Source organism: Vanacampus margaritifer, chromosome 7, assembly GCF_051991255.1.
Source record: "Vanacampus margaritifer isolate UIUO_Vmar chromosome 7, RoL_Vmar_1.0, whole genome shotgun sequence".
Classification (NCBI taxonomy): domain Eukaryota; kingdom Metazoa; phylum Chordata; class Actinopteri; order Syngnathiformes; family Syngnathidae; genus Vanacampus; species Vanacampus margaritifer.
In genome coordinates, this window is record NC_135438.1 from 7842413 (window position 1) to 7863901 (window position 21489).

General features: G+C 39.6%; 1 protein-coding gene across 2 annotated transcripts in view; it reads left to right on the forward strand.

Annotated features, from left to right (window-relative positions):
* The window catches only part of sdk1b (sidekick cell adhesion molecule 1b), a 278501-nt gene that overhangs the window by 168587 nt on the left and 88425 nt on the right, over positions 1–21489 (forward strand). For both annotated transcript variants that reach the window (XM_077570575.1, XM_077570574.1), the window contains 6 exons: positions 6270–6372; positions 8977–9152; positions 13555–13638; positions 15447–15641; positions 15957–16073; positions 16817–16984. In XM_077570575.1, the coding sequence (XP_077426701.1) occupies positions 6270–6372; positions 8977–9152; positions 13555–13638; positions 15447–15641; positions 15957–16073; positions 16817–16984 (843 nt within the window). The remainder of the gene's footprint in view (positions 1–6269; positions 6373–8976; positions 9153–13554; positions 13639–15446; positions 15642–15956; positions 16074–16816; positions 16985–21489) is intronic.

A 21489-nucleotide genomic window follows, 5' to 3' on the forward strand; every position in this document is an offset into this window, starting at 1 on the left:
ATTGAGAATAGTTGTTTTTTTTAATCATTCTGTCCTAACAAAGACTGAATGAAATAATGATGACATCGTTTTAATTTATTCCCCAACTGGCTTAGTGTGAAATATGACCCCGTTTAGTTGAAGACAAGAATGTTCTGTTGCGCGAATGGCAACAGGTTGATCCACAGGTTGTCGTCTGATGGGAAAGTATTATTTTGTCCTGCCTGTCACTATACGTCACTGGCATGAATAGTTGAACAAGACATGCTGGAACGGATTAATGGCATTTCCATTCATTTCAATGTCAAAAGATGATTTGAGACAAATCCCTCTGCTCTCTAGGTCCTTGCAGTTTCGTTTAAAAGGCTTAAAACTGGCACACACACTGGCTGACTCCCTTACTCTACATAGTGTGTTGAGTGAGTGACAGATTTAATAGAACAAGCTGTAATCCAAGAGAATCCATTCAAAGCGGGATTACACTCTAATCTGGATGGAATCACCTCTCTCTCAGATCTCTCTCTCTCTCTCTCGTTATCTTTATCCATCTTTATCGTTTCTCTGCTGCACCAATCCTTTTACTAGCCCTTTTTTTATCATTCCCATCCTTGATTTAATTTGGGATTTTTGTGCCTCTGACCAGATATCGAGCGCACACACACACACATGCGCACCTGTACTGTGGTAGGGTTTTTACTCTCTGGACCTGGATTTGCCACCTCTAATCCCAGTACGCACGCCAACCTCACCCATGCCTAGCTGTCAATCATCAGTGATTGCGCTGATGGCAGCATTGTAAGTTAGCAACAATGCGTCAATGCTTCCTTGATGTCAAATTACACGTACTGAGTCTCACACAAAAAGCACACTGTGTTCTTTCCCACTATCATCACTCGAGTTTAATTATTTCAGGAACGAGGAGAGGTTTCGTCGAGCAAATGCAAGTAATGCAAAATACAAGGCCTTCTGTATCACACATTCTAAACTTTGATCCGCTGAGTGAGCACAAACGTACAATTTTGTATAATGTACAAAACAAGACGTGGCAGCTTTATTTACATATACAATAATTAAAAGGATTTTACAGACAAAATAATTAAGGACATTTAAAAACAAAGTACAAAAGTAAAAGGTAGTTTACAGAATTTGCTAAATTAATTTTAAAAAATGATTTAAAAGACCTTAATCATAAAAATGGGGAAAAGTATTGGTTTTAACGTCTGACACCACCGTTGGCATCTTGTTCCGTTTGCGTGCAGCATAACAGATAAATGCTGCTTCACCATGTTTGCTTTGAACTCTGAACTCCACTAATTGACCAGTCGGCAGACCTCAGAGCTCTACTAGGTTTGCATTCCATGCACATTTCTTTGGTTTATTCAGGAGCTAACCATCCATCCATTTATAGAACAGCAGCAAAACTTTAAAGTCGAATCTACATCTGACTGGGAGCCAGCGTAAAGCCTTTTGGACTGGATTAACATATATCTGATCTCTTAGTTGGGGTCAGAACATGTTTTCTAAGATCAGAACAATAAAAAAAAAAAAGCACAGAACAATAAAAAAAAAAGTTACACTCTTTTTAGATGTATTAAACTCAGTAAAATATTTTCCAGATGACCAATTCCGACCTAATTTCTTCATTTCAAATGGGCTTTTGGTTTTATGTAATACAGTGGTGCCTTGGTTTACAAGGTTGATTTGTTCTATGATTTGTTCTATGATTCTATGATACATTGTATATCAAATCATCTTTCCCCATTAATGCCATTAATCCGCCCTACGTTGTGCTCATTCTGTTGTGATGTGGACACCAGGGGGCAGTATTGGACAGACATCGAAGAAGAGTTTCACAACTTAAACTGCAGCATTGTTAGTCATTTTTCAGCATAAAGCATAAAGAATATATATATATATATATATAGAGAGAGAGAGAGAGAGAGAGAGAGAGAGTTTTTGTATGCTGTGTTGCTACCGTTAGTGCTCAAATATACGTTGTTTAAAAGGTTTAGAACTACTGCAGCATTTATTCAAATTCCATCAGCCTGTCTTTGGCGTTTTGCATTGTGTGTTGTCATTCCGGTAGCTGGTATCCCAAGGCAAATTTATGTTTAATTTGACAGTAAAGATAAACTGCGAGAGGCAAAAACAGCTTGAAACCTCTTTTCTTGAAGACGCACAGTTTCTATGTATTCGTAGAAATGGAGCCATGCAGCTGAAGAGACCGCGAAGTCATTAGCATTCAACGCTAGCACGAGCTAGCGAGCCGTCGACTGGCAAGTCTAGTTTCTCTGGTGTTTTTATCAAAGGTTGAGTTTTTTTTTTTTTTTTTTTTTTTTGTAGGACGGCAGCCGACCACATGGTGTTTCTCATTCGCTAAAAGAGCAATCCAATATATTTTGATGAAACTTCTGGACTCTCCTTGTCGCGTCTTTGCAGGGAGCTGTTGGAGCTGGCAATTAAAAGCAAAATTACTTTTGCTTGTGCCATAATCTCGGCGTAAAATGAACTGGAAAATGTTTAAACAACGTTGGGGCGAATGAGGAATGGTGCGCTCCCGACGAGATGAAATAATATTTCCCCAGTGAGAGAGGCAGTTAGAGCGAGGAGACAGGAGGGAAGATCACACATCCATATGGCATTTTGCTTCTCCTCCGCTTCCACCATCTTTTACTTTGGCGAGACGACGGCCATCTGCACTACTCCGCTTCGACACGCTCTGTCTGCCTCAGCCGAGCCCTTTCATTCACCTCCTTTCACCCTCCCTCGGGATTCCGTCTGCCTCCCTGGGTCCGAGTTAACAGGCTGTCACCTTTAGCGCGTTACGCGGGGCCACTGTCAACGTTTAACACGGCCACCGATGGCTGCTTGTCTGACCTCCTCTTAATGACCACCCTCCGTCTCGCTCACCTGCCTCTTTATTTTATTTATTTTTTATTTTTTTTTAAATTACAACACCTTGTACGACACGTTGGCCTTTGCACGATGACAAGGTCCTGTGCGTGTGCGCAAGTATGTGCGGTGGAGATATCCACTAAGACAGATCCAAAAAATGTTGCCAATTTGAAAGTGGAACGTGTTCAGGGAAATTGTTCCTTAAAAGTCACACAAAAACTTGAACGAGAAAGTAAATTGAGACAGTTTGCTTAGTAGATAGCTCTGTGTGCACATATTTAACACATAATCTTCTGCCTGGTTATACCTTGAGATGAATATCTGGCATATTTTTGCCTTACAACTTGAGCTGCAGTAGTTTGAGCTGGGTGTGGAAATTCAGGTGGCCAATCCAGTGTTGTTTTTGGCAGACTTCTTAGTTTGAGTGCTTTAGATGAAAATTATTTTTGAAAGGTTTTCATAATATTTTAGTCCTCACAAACTCAAAAGGTTTTAATTTTTACATGTTCAACATGTAATTTTAGCAAAAATATTACCATGTTAGAGCATTGACTAGTCTTAATTATTTAAAAAAAAAAAAATGTTTGTAAGGTGCTAATAATGCAGGAGCCAAGTGTTGTTCATTTAGCAAAAATGGGGCACAGCAACCGGTGTAAAATGCTCTAATTCACTCAGTCACTCAAAAATGTTTCAATATGACAACACATTACATCGCTGCGCGGCCAAAAATGCCCACATGTTCTACACATAACAGTGACATAAACACAAGCTAATGAATTGACGCTAGCACAACAAAGCTAACTAAAGTTAGCTAGCAGCCCATTTTTGCCAGGAGTTTATGTGGAATGTTTTACGCTTACAATGAAATTCATCACAAGTGGATTATTGAATAACATTATATGTATAAAATGTACTTGACATAACTTAGCTACAAACATCGGCGTTAGCTCCCCATTCACATGATTTCGGAAGATGGCGGCCCTAGGCTAATTTCTCAGTAGCTACGTAGTACATGTTAGAAGTATAAGCAATCGATAGGTGACCAGATATTTCTTTTTCTGATTTTATGAATGAAATTAAAAAATATAAAATGGCTACATCCCGACCAATTTATTATGGATGTAGTTACTGAATACTTCCCTTGGGACCTTCATCTTGAAAATCATGCGAATGGAGAATGCGTTTTGATCAGCCACCTGAATTTCTGCCTATAGCACCTTTCTATGGGGAAAACATATTTAATGCTAACAAACTTCAGAGCTTCGTGTTCTTCTCAAATGTTCTCTTTATGTCACTACTCTCTTATCATTAGTGACTAAACCTGTACTCTTATTTTTGAACACCTGTGGGTGTCATTGACAAAGTGCTGGCATGTTTGAGTGTGCGTGAGTTTGAGATTGTGTGCGTGTGTGTGCGTGTAGTCATTTGCCTGCTTTATTGCACCCGCATGTCTTATTCCGTGTGACAGTGGGATATGATTCTTTGGCTCTCATGAGTGTCTCCGAAAGAAGGAGGAGGAATAAAGAGCAGCGAGTCAATTACCATCTTTTTGGTCCTTTGCTTCAAAGGGGAGATGAAAGGCGCTCCTCACCTCCATCTGCGTTGGCACCCGAACCCCCCCAACTCCCCCCTTTACAATCCCTCACGTTGTGACTATCACAATCCCATCCAAACTCCTCTCACAGTTGGCCTCTTTAATTTGTACTTCCTACTTCTGACTGATTGCAAATTTGCATATTCATTACCACGTAGCGCCGTGGCCAATCCAATGACGTTCGTACGTGTGCGCGTGGAGGCCCCACTTCTTTTCATACTAAATCTGCTGAACACATTATACACTTTTCAAGCTATTGAATCTTTTTTTTTTTTATTATTATGAGAGGCCATTTGGGTCATAAATCATCTCCTCCCTCGCACCTTTCTCAGACACGCACACATCATCATCATAATCTCTTAACTCGCGCCACCATTTATTTCACCAGTGGGGACATAAATCACTCTTTAGGCACACCAGTGTACTATTTTTCATGTTATCACTGTAACACATGTGTAGTGTTATCCTCTCTGCAATTCATCATTACTACCCTGACGAGTGGGGAATAGTTTTTTTGGGGGGGGGGATTTTGAGTTTTTGTTGACAGTTGATTTATTGTACTATTCTTTATTTGACAATGGAAATGGAAATATGGTGACCCTCCCACGAAATCCACAAATAATTGACGCCAATCTGAAAAAAAAAAAAAAACAGTTTTCAGTGAATAACAGAGAACAAGTAAAAAAAAAAAAAAAATTTAAAAAGAGAGAAAAAAGAAAATCAAATGTGTAGATTAGCCGTAATCCATTCTAATCTACCAGCGCAGTATGTAAAAACACCAAAACTTGTGGACACTTGCTGGACCCTTACTACTTGTGTCCATTTTCATTTAGGTGTTGTTAGATATTATTAACATTTAAATTCTTTATTTTCATATATTAACCATTGTTATACATTATTAACATCTTAATTCTTTATATTAACCATGTTGAAAGGTTTTATAGACGTGTAAAGCAAGTAGTGTTGAACTCAGTATAATTTGACCTTAAGGTGGGACATATTATTTGGTCTAGATTCTAGAAGTTCCTTCTCTGTGGGAAAACACATTTGGTCCTTGAGAACAGAATCTGCTTCGAACACGCACCCCTGACTCTGTTTTCGCCATCGCTCATGGAAAAGTACCCAGAGAGTATGTTTTGTCTACAAATGAAAGAGAGGCGGTCGGTTTTAACTATAAGAAGCCATTTTACACGCGGAAGAGACACATTTCGGCGCTCTGAATTCCACCTGTTAAGTGATGAATTGGAGTCTGTTACGATGTCCAGAGATCTCTGTTAGATTAAAATCATTTTTGCAAAGGTGTTTTTTCTTACATTAAATCTGTCTTCAAGTTTTGGAACACGCAAAGAGGACAAATAATGTTATTCCTCTTTCAGTGTTAAAGAAAAAGCAAAACACATCCTGAATAATTTATTTGATGTAGATGTATACTAATATCTTGACCTTCTCACTCACAACTGAACTTTTTGTGCAATTTTTAACATCAACATATATTAGATATCATAGAAAATTAGATTTAAAAAAATAACGTGATAGTTGCTTAAGTAATATATAAATATCCAAATTATACAAATAAAATCATCAAATATTTCTCGCCATTTTATATGGGTTTACTTTTTCAATTGAACTACTCAAATAAATGAAGTTTTCCAATGATATTCAAATGTATTTAGATGTACCTCTACAAACTGACAATAAAATGAGTGGCACTTAACACCTTTGCACAACAATAACAAAGTGGTGTCCGTGTACAAATGAGACTAGGATGGCTGTGTGAACCACTATCATCTTTCTACGGCAGATTCGGAGTCAGAAGTTGGCGCGCCGGCCATCGTGATCGGACCTAAAGACACAACAGTGCTGGCAGGGACCAAGACCACCCTGGAGTGCATCGCTAACGCCAGGTATATTGACTTGATCCCTCTCAAATTCAAGAGAACTGTAGTTCTACTTTGATTTATTTGTTTACATTTTTTGAACATTAATGAGGAATTTCAAAGTGAGTTCACGCTTTTTGTCGCCAATTTTGGGCAGCGTGTAAATGCATCAAGCACAACAGAAAACCCACTTGGTCCACTCTTGAATTGCGAATAATGAAATCCATGAATAATAAATTGCAATTTGATTATATAGATGTACCAATGATGTTGCTATTATTCTTTCATTGAGGCCATGTTGTTTTTATGTCCAAAATAACAGCTGGCAAGGACCATTTATATGGATTGGACCCATCTTTGAAAAAAAATTAAAAAACTGTATTTCATCAGTGTTCAAATCAACAGGTGATAAGCTGCACATGCTCCCAAAGCGCATGTGAGTGTTTGTAGAGGGTTTTTGCCGTATTGCCTTATTGAGCCGCTGTCTGTCTGGCTCGTGTGTGTGTCTTGGCAGCGCTTTTGTCAGCACAGAACAAATCAACACACTCCCCGTTGATAATGTTGTGCATATCAACCATTGGAACGTAGCTGTTGAGGACCATTGTGTGCTCACGAGGGTCAGTTTGCAATAAACCAAATGGCATGCAAATGGGACACGCTCTGCATCGCTCGGTTGTGCTGAAATCTTTTTATTTACCGGTAGATCTATAATATATTTAATTTATATTTATAAGGCTCGAGTCGAGCCGCTGCTCCTCCGCATCGAGAGGAACCAGATGAGGTGGCTGGGTCATCGACCCACCAGGAGCAGGCCCCAGGGTTGACCCTGGACATGCTGGAGAGACTGTGTCTCCTAGCTTGCCTCGAAATGCCTCAGGATTCCCCCCCCCCCCCCCCCCCCGGAGGAGTTGGTCAAAGTCTGGGCTTTCCTGCTAAGGATGCTGCCCCAGCAGAAGAAAGTGGATGGATGGAAGGCTTATATTAATCATTAACATGCCATCAATCAAGAAGTTGCACGACCATTATTATGAATTAGTCTAATTCAAACGAATAGATTTTTTTTCTTACATCATACTGCAGTAAAATATAGGCTTGAACATGTACATCTTTAAAGGGGAAGTCAACCACCCCCACCCCCCCCCCCGAAAAATTCTTGACAATAATATGTTATATGTGACCTCACTAGTCTAAACATGGCATTCCGATTAATATTACATTTGTAGAATATGAGTTAAGCAGCAAAATCCAGCACTTTTTATCAATATCAGAAGGCGGCCATTTTGCCATTTGCTGTTGAATGAAAATGGCATCAATGTTGCTCAGGTCTCAGGTAGCAACCACCCCCTGAGATGGACAAAAATGGCTGTGTTTTGCTTCATAACTCATATTCCACAAATGTAATATTAATCCAAATGTCATGTTTAGTATAACATATTATTGTCAAGAAATATTTAAGGTTGACTTCCACTTTAAGGTAATACATGATTTTTTTTTTTTTAACTAGTATTGTTTTTGATGATAGTAACATTAATTCAAATAATGGTGTTTACATATTATCTAGCATTTATTTTCAAAATATATATGACAATAATGACAAAGCAAATGTTTACTGACTAAATCACAGTACAAAAGGTGCCAGTATTCTCAGACGAAAAAATGCCATGGCTAAGATGCTGTAAATATGCAAAATAGTTTACCACACGAATGAACACTAAATGGTAAAAAAAAAAAAAGAAGAAAAATAAATGAAAAAGTTTTAGTGACGCAGTTGTCACAAGCTGCCACCTCACATTTGCCTCTTTGAAGCCTTTGAACGCTGCCTCTTGAATTTCATTTAATTGTATTACTTTATTTAACCGGGACAATGCAATCAGACATCGACACTAAGCAGAGCTAACAGCTGATGTTGAGCATACAGAGTTTAGCAAATGCTAATATGCAACCCCCGTCCCCGGTTGAGCTTTTGCACTTAATCTAAAACACATAAAAACAAAGCCACAACCTAAAAATAATCAAATCATTTATAATAAGTGAAAGCAATCACATGCTGATCACTCCATCAATCACAAAATGTTGACATGATAAGCGTTAGCATGATAAGCGTTAGCATGATAAGCGTTAGCATGATAAGCGTTAGCATTCACCTCACAAGGTCTGGTTAATTAACAATGAACACAATGAATGTTTAATTTTATTGAATTAAATTAGTACTGTTTATCATCATCATCATTAAGTCCATTTACAGCAGAGCCATGAATATTTAAGCCCCCGCCAATTAATAGAGGCAATTCTGTCTAAATGGGGGACTTAAGTAATGGATTTATGTGTTTTTCAATGCAAATTTAATGATAGTTGTATTTACAGCTAATAACAGTTGTTGTTGTTTTTAATTTACAGGACATTATACTGTAATTTGAAAAGAAAACAAAGCAGATATGAGGTGCACTTTCATGAATATAATGAATCCAGTCCTTCTCTGATCTTCATCTGCTTCATGCAGACAAGCTGTACTTCGCCATACAGACTGTCGTCTTTCATTTGCTGCCTCAATGATACACTAAGTGATGCATTTACTATCATCTTCTTTCTTTTCTGTCACTTCATCCTCTTGCTTTTTGCTCCTCTCCTCAGAGATGTGGACAGCCTGCTGGTCGCGTGGAAACGCGATGGGCGTCACTTGGCGAGCGGACGTCGGCTGGTGATTCCCGCCTCGGCGTCCTCGGACGGCGGCGAGTATGTTTGTGAAGCGCTGCAAGGCAACAGCACCGCCAAAGCTGCCGAGGCCAGGGCGCACCTCACTGTGATTGGTAAGCAAAGAAATAACAAACGCCTCATAAGTAACTTTTATAACAATTTATAACTTTTATAACATCACTTTTATTTAAATCACCCCTTAAAGTGGAAGTCAACCCAAACATTTTTTGATAATAATATGTTCTATGCAGCCCCACTACTCTAAATATGGTATTCTGGTTAATATTGTGTTAGTGGAATATGAGTTAAGCAGCAAAATCCAGCTGTTTTTATCCATCTCAGGGAGCGGCCATTTTGCCGCTTGCTGTCGACTGATGATGACATCAGTGTTGCTCAGGTACAACCAATCACAGCGCAGCTTCAGAAAACAGGTGAGCTCTGATTGGTTGTTGCCTGAGCCCTGAGCAACATTGATGTCATCTTCAGTCGACAGCAAGTAGCAAAATGGCCGCCCCCTGAAATGGATAAAAACAGCTGGATTTTGCTTCATAACTCATATTCCAAAAATGTGAAAAAGTGAGGTCACATATAGCATATTGTCAGAAATGTTTAAGGTTAACTTCCACTTTAATTCTCATTGATTCACTACCAGAATTCACAAGGCAAGTTTTCAAATTTGAATATTTCAAAAAATCCTGCTTGCTTCCTGTAAAAAAAAAAAAAAAAAAAATTTTTTTTTGGACTAAGTCGGCCAATTTTTGCGTTTTTAATTTAAGCAAAAATAGGCATAAAATCGGCCCCATTTTTTTTTTTTACATACTGCATTAACTCTTTGCATCATAAGACAAAGATAATGATATGAAATAAATTGTCTTCACTGAGTCTTGTGAGATGTCCAGTGACGTCGTGGACGACAAAAATAAAATAAAAAATTAACGACAGGGTGTTCAAAATCGATTTTGTTGTGCGGCCGTCACGCTGTTGCTCAGCTGTAAAGAATTACAACATGTTGAGGAGTGAATTTCCCCCGTGAGTAAAAAGAGTGCAATAAATCAAATGGTTACATTTCCCTGGAAATTACAAACGAGCACATGGCTGGTATTAAATGTCCACCATGAGACAACTCCCGCAAAATCGTTTGTCCATCAATGAATTGCATCAACATACAGTAAAATGGCGCACACGTGTGGGAATTCTACACGCTTGCCCGCCAGCTATATTTGTTACCCCCCGCCCTGAGTCACAAATCAATGCCGTGGTGGTGAGAAACAAATGAATAAATCAGACTAAAGGCAGTCGCACTGGAGCTCTCGTCGCAAGTGGTGGCTGTCCCGGATTTTTGTGTGTAAATAGAAAACAGCATACCCTGGCGCAGCGAACGCTTGATTGATGAAGCGCTCCCTCCCACCCGCATGTCAGCGTCTTTTTTTGATCTACTGTGATTGCCGGAGCGTGGGAGCACCTTAACGCAAAGAGAACCAACTAGTGATGCCGATAGAATTCTCACTACTCACAAAGGAGCTGCTGGAGTGTGCTAGCTAGCCCTTTTCATACTCAGTGAGCCCCATCAATGGCGTATAGGCGGGTGGCTTGATAACACCTGATCTGAATTTATTTTTTTTTTTTATGTGAAAGACCTTTCACACGACAAGGAAAAAAACAAACATAAACTCCACCAACAATTGCGATTTTCTAATGCCAAACCAGAGTGATGGTGTAGTACCAGAATTGACCTGTGGGAGGCAGCACTGTGCCAAGCAATTCCAGACTGCCCGCAAAAAAAACTAAGAAGACTGATGAGTCATAATAAAAGAAGAAATAGAAGATTGTTATCCTACCTGTTAACTATTTCTGTTGTGGCCAATGACCTTTGAGATTAATTTCTACACTAACAATTACAAAAAAAAAACATTAACACAAACAGTTGCTCCGACTTTTGTGCCCGGCGACAGCACAAGTTTCAGGTCTTTTCCTAATAGGCTAGAAAGGTTGCTTTTTGTAAATATTATGTTACAATTAACTCATTCTCTGCCATTGACGGCTATAGACGTAAAAAAAATTATTTGAACTATTTCTATTAGTTTAACATTTTTTTCTACTTTTGTTAACAAGAGTATGGAAACCCTTTTTTTTTATTGTACATTTAGAACAGATATAAAATTTGTGATCAATTGTGAGTTAACTAGTGAAGTCATGTGATTAATTTTGAAAAAATGTAATCGCCTGACGTCCCGTCGCGTCAGCCTTTTTATTTAAACTTGTCATGGTACATGTTTTTTAATTTACCATTTTTTTTTATTTTGTTTAAAAATGTAATTGATTGTGTTGAATAGAAAAAAGTGCTGTTTATATTTACTCAAATATTACAAAAAAAGCACAAACATAGCAGCATAAATAAAGAATTTCATGGGGTTCTCACTAATGAAAATGGTTGGGGGTTGAAATCTGCGAGTGAATTTGCAATAAGTGAATCACAAAGTGAGGGACCAATGTAACCCAAAACGTTGGTTCCATCCCTTTTTGACCCGTGTTGTGCCATTTTTTTTTTTACCTTACTTTTATCGCACAAACATAGCTGATGCCCAGTACGGACGGTATGATTTCAAACAATAAAAAATACAATGTTTTCGATGCCTGCTTTTCACATACTGTATTTGTATACAAAACGTCTCTGACATCCACCAGCCATCAGTGTGAGGAAGTGCTGCACCTCAAATATGAATTTTTTTTTTCACAGTTCATATTCATCGTGTACTAATGTCAAGTCATAATGACTGTTCTAACAAATAGGACAAAAAGCATATATATATATATACATATATATATATATATATATATATATATATATATACGTATATATGTGTACTGTATATATACACTAGTTCCCTTTTAAGGCCAAGAGGGCTGCTCGGCATCACTGATGAATAATAATACTCTGTGTCTAATATAGACTCAATAGACCCCAATGCAGTGAAATTAATTCCTATACAGAAGTGCGTGTGTGTGCGTGCGCCTCAAAGGTCTTCATTATTCAGTCGCATTTCTATTCTGCCCACTAATCGGAATATGTATGACACGGGGAGCTGGTGTGTTGCGTTTGCCGCCACGAACAACAATAGACATGTTGTTGTTTTCCTGCTGCTTTACTGCCACACAAGTGGGACTCCAGCAGAAGCGTCTTGAAACCCAAACCAGCAAAACAAGTCAAAAATGGCTTTTTTGCTTTGTGTGTGCTGTGTGTGCGCGCGCGTCCTTGATACTCACCTGCCTGAAGGGGATTAATACGCGCGCTTGATCAGTGTCACACCAGCACAGGCTCTTATTTATTTTTTTCCCGTCTAGCTTTTGTTTTCCTTCATGGCACGCTTCTACAGTCAAAATCGCACACAACTCCAACTGTGCTCAATAAATATACGATACGGGCCTCGTGCACTTTAAAGGCAAAGCACATCTTAAAAGCTGGCGGAGTCAAATAGAATAAATGTAAAAGCTTCTGGTTCCCCGTACGCCATCATAAACTTACACTTTCTTTGTGCTTGTTGCTCGGATTCCACACAATTGAAGATGACTTTTTGATGTATTTTTCTGTTATAGATATTCAAATGGTAGTGTTCCACACATCTTGTTCCAACTGTGGAGTTTATCAATGACGAAAGTGCACAAAGGCTTGCAAAGGAGGATTATAGGGCCATTATTAAAAGGGGACCCAAAAAAAAAAAAGTACAATTACTACGCGGAGACTATGACAGAGAGGTCGCTATGTTAAGGCAGTGCTCCTAAAATACTGTAGGGGGGGCGCGGGTGATCCCGGGGAACATGTTTTTTTTTTGTTTTTTTTTTTGCTGTACTAGCGTACAGCGTAATTGCACATCCACTACAGTAGGTGGCAATAGTGCTGTCATTGTCAGAGAGTGCGGAACGAATATTAGCTTATCTGCAGAGGTGTACTTACAACAATTTTATGGCTATCATCCAAGCCATTTTTTGTCCAAAAATTGGTGCTAGTTTTTTAGTTTTTATGGACTATTATTCCTTTTTCTTCTATTAACTCTTTGACTGCCAGACGTTTTCAGAAAAGGGATGCCGTGGGTGCCAGCCGATTTAAGCATTTTTGACTGATCTTTCAAGGTCCACAGAAAATGATGTGTTTGGACTATGGAAACACACATACTACCGAATGAAAGATTGGACTCTCATCGTTCATCAGAAAAAAAAGTTTGTTTCTACCTTATTCCGTTTTTCAGTAATCAACAATAGAAAATGGTTAGTTTCACCTCTGTTTTGAAAAAAAACGTCTTTTAACGTCTTTGGCACTCCTCCATAGGATTTTACTAAACGTTATTTAACGTTTTTGGCAGTCAAAGAGTTAAATGATTGAATGTATTTTTCTGATGGTCTACATGTCATTCAAATTTTGCATTAGCTGAAGGAAACATGCTTAGAAATGTACAATGTTGCTATCATTGCATTGGCAATGTGTTAAATCATCACGTTTTACGTTTTTTTTTTCTCCAGAGCCGCCTTCTCTGTCCGCTCAGCCTCCAATGAAGATTGTTGCTCAGATTGACAAAAATGTGGAGATTCCCTGCTTGGCCAAAGGTACATTGTATATTTGTATTAGCAGATATGAGCTTGATCTAATCTCACATTTCCAAAGCCTTCCCTAAACAGGTCCAGGGTCGGTTTATATTGAAATACTTTGATATTTTACTTTTTTTTTTTTTTTTTTTAATGAATTAAGCAGCAAAATCTACTTGTTTTTATCCAGTTTAGGGGGCGGCCATTTTGCCACTTGCTGTCGACTGAAAATGACATCACAGTTGCTCAGGGTTCAGGCAACAGCCAATCACAGCTCACCTGTTTCTGAAGCTGAGTGATTGGTTTCATTACCTGAGCCCTGCACAATTGCGATGTCGTTTTCAGTCGACAGACTATAATAGGCTTTAAAGATAACAAAAATGTCAGTGACATGCCAACATTTGCATTTGCAGCAGCAGCATTTGAACACTGCGCAGTATACAAATAACAATGCTCAGAGGCAAAGAAGGACAACAATTTAGAGTCAAAGAACAAATTCAACTTTCATTTCAAGGCGCCACTGTATTTCAACAATGTCCCGCTTTGTGTGGTTTGTGCACATCATAAATGCATTTAGCAGTAGGAGTAGATTAACACACTGACACCAAAGCCTATTGTTCATGACAGCTGCTAGAAAGTGGATTACACGAAGATGATTTAATGTGTAGGAGTGGACACGGATTTACAAAAAAAAAAGAAGAAAAAAAGTTAACATTCTTGCATCTGTCACAGGCGGCGGCGAGCAAGTTTGACGTTCCTCATCGATAACTGCGCGGGCGTAATTAAATAGGCTGAGCGCCTCGGGGTGAGGGCAGAGCAGAGCGATGTAGGTTCGGAGGGAGAGTGACAGGCATAGAAGGACGGAGAATGCGCTACGTGTGTTTACGGAAAGTTGGACACTGACAGATTGAGTTCTTACCGTGGCGCGTCTTCACGCACACACATTGCTTTACGAATGAGCATGGAGTCTGACGGTAATTATATTAGCCTCGTGTGCCCGTCACATTTGACATGCGTGTCAGGTAGGTTGCGCTTATGCTGTAGATATTTGCTGTTATAATTTATTCAGAGTGTTTTTCAGCTGCCCCCGCCACCCAGACACAGACTGCAATCAATATATTATTAGCAGTCATTATGTGCCCATGCATATTAATAGCAGCAGAGAGCAAGGAAACAGATTGTAGGAGCTATGGAGGGTTTGCACAGTTCGGAGAGGTCAAATGTTTTTTTGTTTTTTTTTAATTGGATACGCTGGGCGTGTGTTTGTGTGCGCACAACCCATGTAAGAAAAAATAATTGAGAAGCGCGCTGATCTACTCAACATGTTAACTTTTTTTTTTTTTTCAACCTTAAACATTTGTTGACAAGAATATGTTATATGTGACCTCACTAGTCTAAACATGACATTCTGATTAATATTCCATTTGTGGAATATGAGTTATGCAGCAAAATCCAACCGTTTTTATCCATCTCAGGGGGCGGCCATTTTGCCACTTGCTGTCCACTGAAGATGACATCACACTTGTTCAGGGCTCAGGCAACGACCAATCATAGCTCACTTGACCTTAGCAACATTGATGTCCTCCTTAGTGGACAACAAGTGGCAAAATGGCCGCCCCCTGAGATGGATTAAAAACGGCAGAATTTTGCTGCTTAACTCATATTCCACTAACGCAATATTAACCAGAATACCTTATTTAGACTAGCGGGGCTGTATAGAACAAAAAAAAATAATTTGGGTTCCCTCCTGTCTGTTTAGAAAGTCAAATAGGTCACTTGAGCGCTAAAGTTTGTTTGTTCTCCTCTTTGTGTTATGACACGCCGCACAGGTGTGCCTCCGCCCAGGATAGAGTGGTACAAGGACGCCGTGCCGCTGTCCAAGCTGGCCAACCCTCGCTACAAGGTCACTAGCGCGGCGGGCCTGACGGTGCGGCGAGTGCAGCCGGGGGACGGCGGGATATTCCAGTGCTTCGCCGGCAACGTCGCCGGAGAGACGCAAGCCCACACGCAGCTCCTCGTCTCCAGTGAGCGCTCCAAACGATACTGTCATCTTGCTCTCTTGTCTCCATTCATACGCCCACCGCCAATCCATCCGGTTAACGAGGGCTGGCTTTGTTTTGTCATTCCCAATTCCACTGTATTGCGTGTTTGGGCCTCGCTTTCCGCGCGTGTCAGTGTGTTATCGTCAGTCTCTAGACTGCAGTCAGTGATTTTCCCGAGGATCATTGACAATAACTTCCCCGAGCGCTCCCCTCTGCGTCACCGTCACTCCGCTAACGGCGCCGCGACTTTCCTCCCTTGTCTTTTGCTCCCAAATTTGCTCTCTCCCTGCGTTTCAGATGCGCCTCCCGCATTCACCGTGCGCCCCACCGACAGAACCATAACTGAAGGGAACACAGCCTTGTTTATATGCCAGACGAGTGGCGCCCCAAAGCCTGCCATCACCTGGAGGAAAGGTAACATGTACACAAAATTACACTCCAACACTGCCTCTGAAATCTAAGTGCTTCTTGGGACTCACATCTGTACCTCACTCACCCTGCCCAAACACTGCAACTCCTAGTGTTCTTATCTCGAAACCACATTTTGAGGCGCCATATTTCCTGCTCTGTATTATTTTTTTTTATTAAACCAGAAACAACATTGTCAGCGCCATTGTCAAGGAAGAATCTGATTGTCTTAGGCACTACAGTATATTATAAAAATGCAAAGAGGGGAAATGGGTGAAAAACAAAGGAGGAAGTGTACAGAGACTCTCCACCCTTTGCTTTTTGGATGGATGGATGGATGGATGGAGGGAGGGAAAGGGAGAGAGAGATAGAGAAAGGTGGAAAGAGGGAAAGGAGGAGGGAGAGAAAGAGAGAGAGAGATAATTTGTATTATTATATGGCCAATCTCCCATAGACTCCCCTTTGGATTTTGACCAAATACTTTTTTACCCCACTATCGATAGATGGATGACAATATGATAGATACTAGACACATATTGGGTGTTGTGTTAATGTAAATTTTCTTTAACACAACTAATATTTTAACGTGCATTAATTGTGATTAACACACCAGCCTAAATCAGCCCAACCCACATTTTGGGAAAACCAGTACTCATGATTTATTTTCCTAAGTCATATGGGGGGGGCGAAAGCAGCTCTGGAGCCGGGCCCTCTCTATGCTAATTAGGTATCCCACCTCTGTGTCGTAGGATCGCAGGTGTTAGCAAGCGGCTCCGTGCAGGTTCCCAGGTTCACACTCCTGCAGTCGGGCAGCCTGCAGGTTCAGCCCGTCGGCTTCCAGGATTGGGGAGAATACACCTGCATCGCTTCCACCTCGGAGAGGACCATCAACGCCTCGGCCAGGCTCACGGTTTGGAGTAAGTGAGACACGAACTTGGTTGGCGCTGGACTTGCAAAATGTTTACGATTTCCATGTGGATTAAATACGAATTTAGCACTAGTCACTTGGCATTAGCAAGTATATCCAGAATTAAGACTTTCATTTTTCCTGATATGCAAAAAGTATCTGGTCCTCAAGAAAGAAGTACAGATTACCTATCAATAATGTTTTTGTTCAAACCCAATTCCCAAAAAGTTGGGACACTATACAAATTGTGAATAAAAACTGAATGCAATTATGTGGAAATGCCAAATTTTTATCTTTTATTCAGAATAGAACATAGAGAACAGGTCAAAAGTTTAAACAGAGAAAATGTATCATTTTAAGGGTAAGATACAGGGATGTGATTTTTCCGCTAATTCGCGGAATTCCGCTTTTTTATCTCCAAAAATAAAAATTTAAAATTTCCGTTTTTTTTTTTTTTTTAGTAGTTCATTGTGTATGCACATGACTCCGACAGATAACATCTTCTGCTATAACAAAGACATTTGTGGTATGCTCTAATATGAGTTACTTTTCATTTGGTCATGATACAATTATTTGTTCATGAAATTTGAACTCTTCAACATTATTTATGTGTTAACTTAGTAATCACATGAGTTAGATATGATGATATTCTCAGTGATAGTTTTTAAAAGCAAAGGCAGTCCAATGTTTTTGAATGTGACTGATTTTGAGTTGACTAAAACTGCCATTTTATATGGGATAGTTCAATATACATTGAAAATTTATGCTGTTGTTTTGTCTATTTCTTTGTCATGTGAGTGCATTGAAAGTACTTAAAAAGCATACCTGGACCTAGCTGGGTGCCAGCGGCCCCCAGACCCCCGGCTAAATTTTCAGATAATTTCACTTTGGTCAAATCACATCCCTGAAGATATGTTGATTTTAAATTCCATGATGTCAACAAATCTCCAAAAACTATAACTGGCCCTCAATAAATCATTGGCGTCCAAACTACGGCCCGGGGCCATTTTTTAGCAGCCCACCGCATAAACAAGAAATACAAATTTGACCAGGGACGGACTGGCCCGAGATGATATTCTCTGACGGTAGGGAGGTGCGGAAGAAACGACGGACATGCGCTGAATGGTTATCGTCCAATAATCCACTGATTACTATTTGTCGCCGGGATAAGGAAGAATGCATGGTAACATGCTGACATGCGCCAAAAAATAGACCAGCCCTTTGGGAAACTCCCCAAATTCCGACGGCCAGTCCTCTCCTGAATTTGAGTGTTTCTAAACATGCCGAAAATGTATTTACAACTAAAGTTGCAACAAGAGGTCTCTCTTTAATACCTTGTGAATAAATATAACTCAGTTTCAAAGCAAAAATGTTTTCCTCCGCGTTCTTCTCTATGTCAAGGTCAGATTTGTCAACAGTGCATTCATGATAATTATGATCCTCAAGTAAGACTGTTAGTTTTTTTTACAGCTTGCGCTTTTGCTTGTGAAATTGGAGCTCTGTCAGGGCAGGAGCGGATCTATTCTGATGGGAAGCAGGGTTGCAGACCCCCCCAAAAATCACTAACCCAAAATATAGCCGTATACATAATTGCTTATAGCTAGCAACACTTATGTTCATGCTTTATGGTTATGTACTCCGGTTATGTATTTCTGGACTAAAGTCTTAGAAAAACTTTCCGCTATTTTGGACTGTAGGATACCTTTATCTCCAAACTTGTGTTTGCTAGGTGACCTAACAACAACTGACTTACCACATAAACAATTTCAATCTACACTTGTAGCCCTTACTATCGCTAAAAAAACAATTCTTGTTAACTGGAAAAATAAACAAACTCTGAATATCGACCAATGGTCTAACCTCCTCATAAATCACATTTTAATGGAAAAAATATCTGCCTCAAATAAAAACCAAATATCAAAATTTATAGAAACATGGATATAGAATTTTTTAACCTAATTCCGGTTACTTAATTCTGTCTGTTAGCGAGAGCCACCACATCGTGATAACTTACATTGATGTTTCTGCATTTGGCAATTTATTATTATATTATATTATTAGTATGGGATTTTTTTTAATGGGCTTTAGGTGAACTGATGAATACACACACGCTCGCACGCACGCACGCACACACACACACACACACGCACATACACATACTCACCCACATACAAAAAAAATAAGTATATATATATATATATATATATATATATATATATATATATATGTGTGTATATGTATATATATATGTATATATATATGTATATGTATTTAGAAAAAAAAATAACATTTATTAAAAAAAATTGTAATTGATTTGTTGGGTTTTTAAAAAAAAAAAAAAAGGAGAGCAATGATGATGTCAAATCGAATGAACAATACTGAGCTCTCCTGTAAAAAAAATAAAAATAAAATAAATAAATAAAAAATAATAATTGCTTAATTTAATAAAGTTGAAAAAATGTGAAAGTGGCCCCTGTATTTATTGATTTCTCTGTATGAGGGAGGAAAATGTGACCAAATAGAGCACCAACCTCCACCAAGGCAATCTTATCTATGCCTCAACCGGTGCTGCCTTCTGTAAAGTTTGATAGAAGTTAATTTTGTATGTTTTGTGTCATTCTTCTAACCAGCAAAGTGATGAAAGTGTAACCTCCTTGGCAGAGGTAAAAAGAAAATGATGAAACTCAATTGGTGCTTTGTAGAATGCAAACAACCATCATTTGGATCGCCTTCACAGTAGCCTGCCTATATGTTGCCCTAATTCATGTTTTATTGATAAAGGGGTGGAACGGTTTCTTCTATATGTCTTGACAAAGTTTGGTGGAAACATAAATAAAACCATTTTTTATATCACAAACTTCAAGGGGCGGTCCGTCCTTGGCAGAGGAGCAAGTACGTGAAATCCTTCAATATGTATCCGCCGCAGACGCCAAACACTAATTAAGCCGTCGCTGTCGGGCGGCATTAGTTCAGCATAGCAAACAGCCGCGCGATCGCCGATCGATGTCACGGGCAGACGCGATGGCGAATAAATCATGTGATTGGCCGGGCAGGAGGACGACTGAGTGGCCGCTAAACGTATCGATCGGCTCATTTTTACATTTATTCTGCCAGCTTCACATTAAATACTGCTGGATTCGATTAGGCCGGCGGCCTGCGGGACGCTCGCCGTCAGTGCTTTTTTGCCGGGTGATTCATCTAAATCGTCGGCGCGCGCAGTGAATGAACCGCTGACGTCCTCGCGGATGCCCTCGCCCTGTGCGCATTTTTATTCCCTTTTCATGAGCGGAATTGAACGCGGTGTAGTCAGCACTTTTGAGACAACGACAAGCTCGGGGGTGTCTGTTTCTGGCAGATAAAGCACGTCCTTGTACCGTTGTGCTCCACTCGTTCCTGGCTTAAATGGTGACTAATTGATTTTTCAGCAGTCAGGAGCAGTCTTGCGGACATGTTTGGAAAAACGCAGCATCATGTTTAACAAATCCAATTGAAGCCTGGGTCATTTGTCACTTTTGTGTTTGTGTCGTCAAAGCTGAGATTTTTTTTACACCAAGCAAAAATAGTGCTTGGCTCTTCAAGTGCAGCCGTCGCTAAAATTTGGTAGCGTAGTAGACACAAGTGTCATCAAAAATAAAGCAGACGTTTCAGTTCTAAAAAGTATATTTCATATTATTGTAAGATTATGCACACTGGGGAACAACATTTTTGTTGAGTTATGTCTGATAGCTGTTTTGAACTAATTTTTGTGGGCGTAAACCAAAACTGATCTGGGATTTTCTCCATTATGTCAAGTTTTTAAGCTATAGAATCCCCGTTTTCATCAAAAACATTTATTTGTTTTTTTGCATGTATGTAAATAAAACACTAAGATGGAATAGTTACAAGCTTTGAAAATTCACAACATAAAACAAAGTAGAATTTAACAAGAGTAGGCCCATGGTTACAAAATGAAGAGAAAAGCGAGCACTAATCCTCTTACTTCAATGGTTTTTAACCTGGGTTCGATCGAACATCAAGGGTTCGGTGAGTCGGTCTCAGGGATTCGGCGGAAGTCAAGACACACACCTGACTCGAATGATTTGTGATGATGCGCCCCGTTTGGCCATTATTGGCTGCAGGTGATCACGCTACATTGCCGCCTAGCCTATCGGCGCTGCCGCTGAATTTGGTGTGCTTAGTAGTCGACTTCTGCCGGTTGTGATGGATTTCTTTATTATTGTAATTCCTTCTTACTAACTATGTCGAGCAAAAAAGACAAATTTCGGACGAATATGTGACATACTGTATGAATTCACGTTTAACGGAACATGTGATGTTCCACAGGGTTCAATTCTGGGGCTTTTGCTGTTTTCATTGTGTCTGCTGCTGTTGGGTTCCATCTTAATTGATACTATGCTAGCTTTCTGTTTACAAATATTGATAGTACTAACCTATAGTCTCAATTGTACAAACATGTTGCCACGTCGGTGTAGATGAGTCCAACTCCGTAATCAGCTCTTACGACAGCTAATCAGT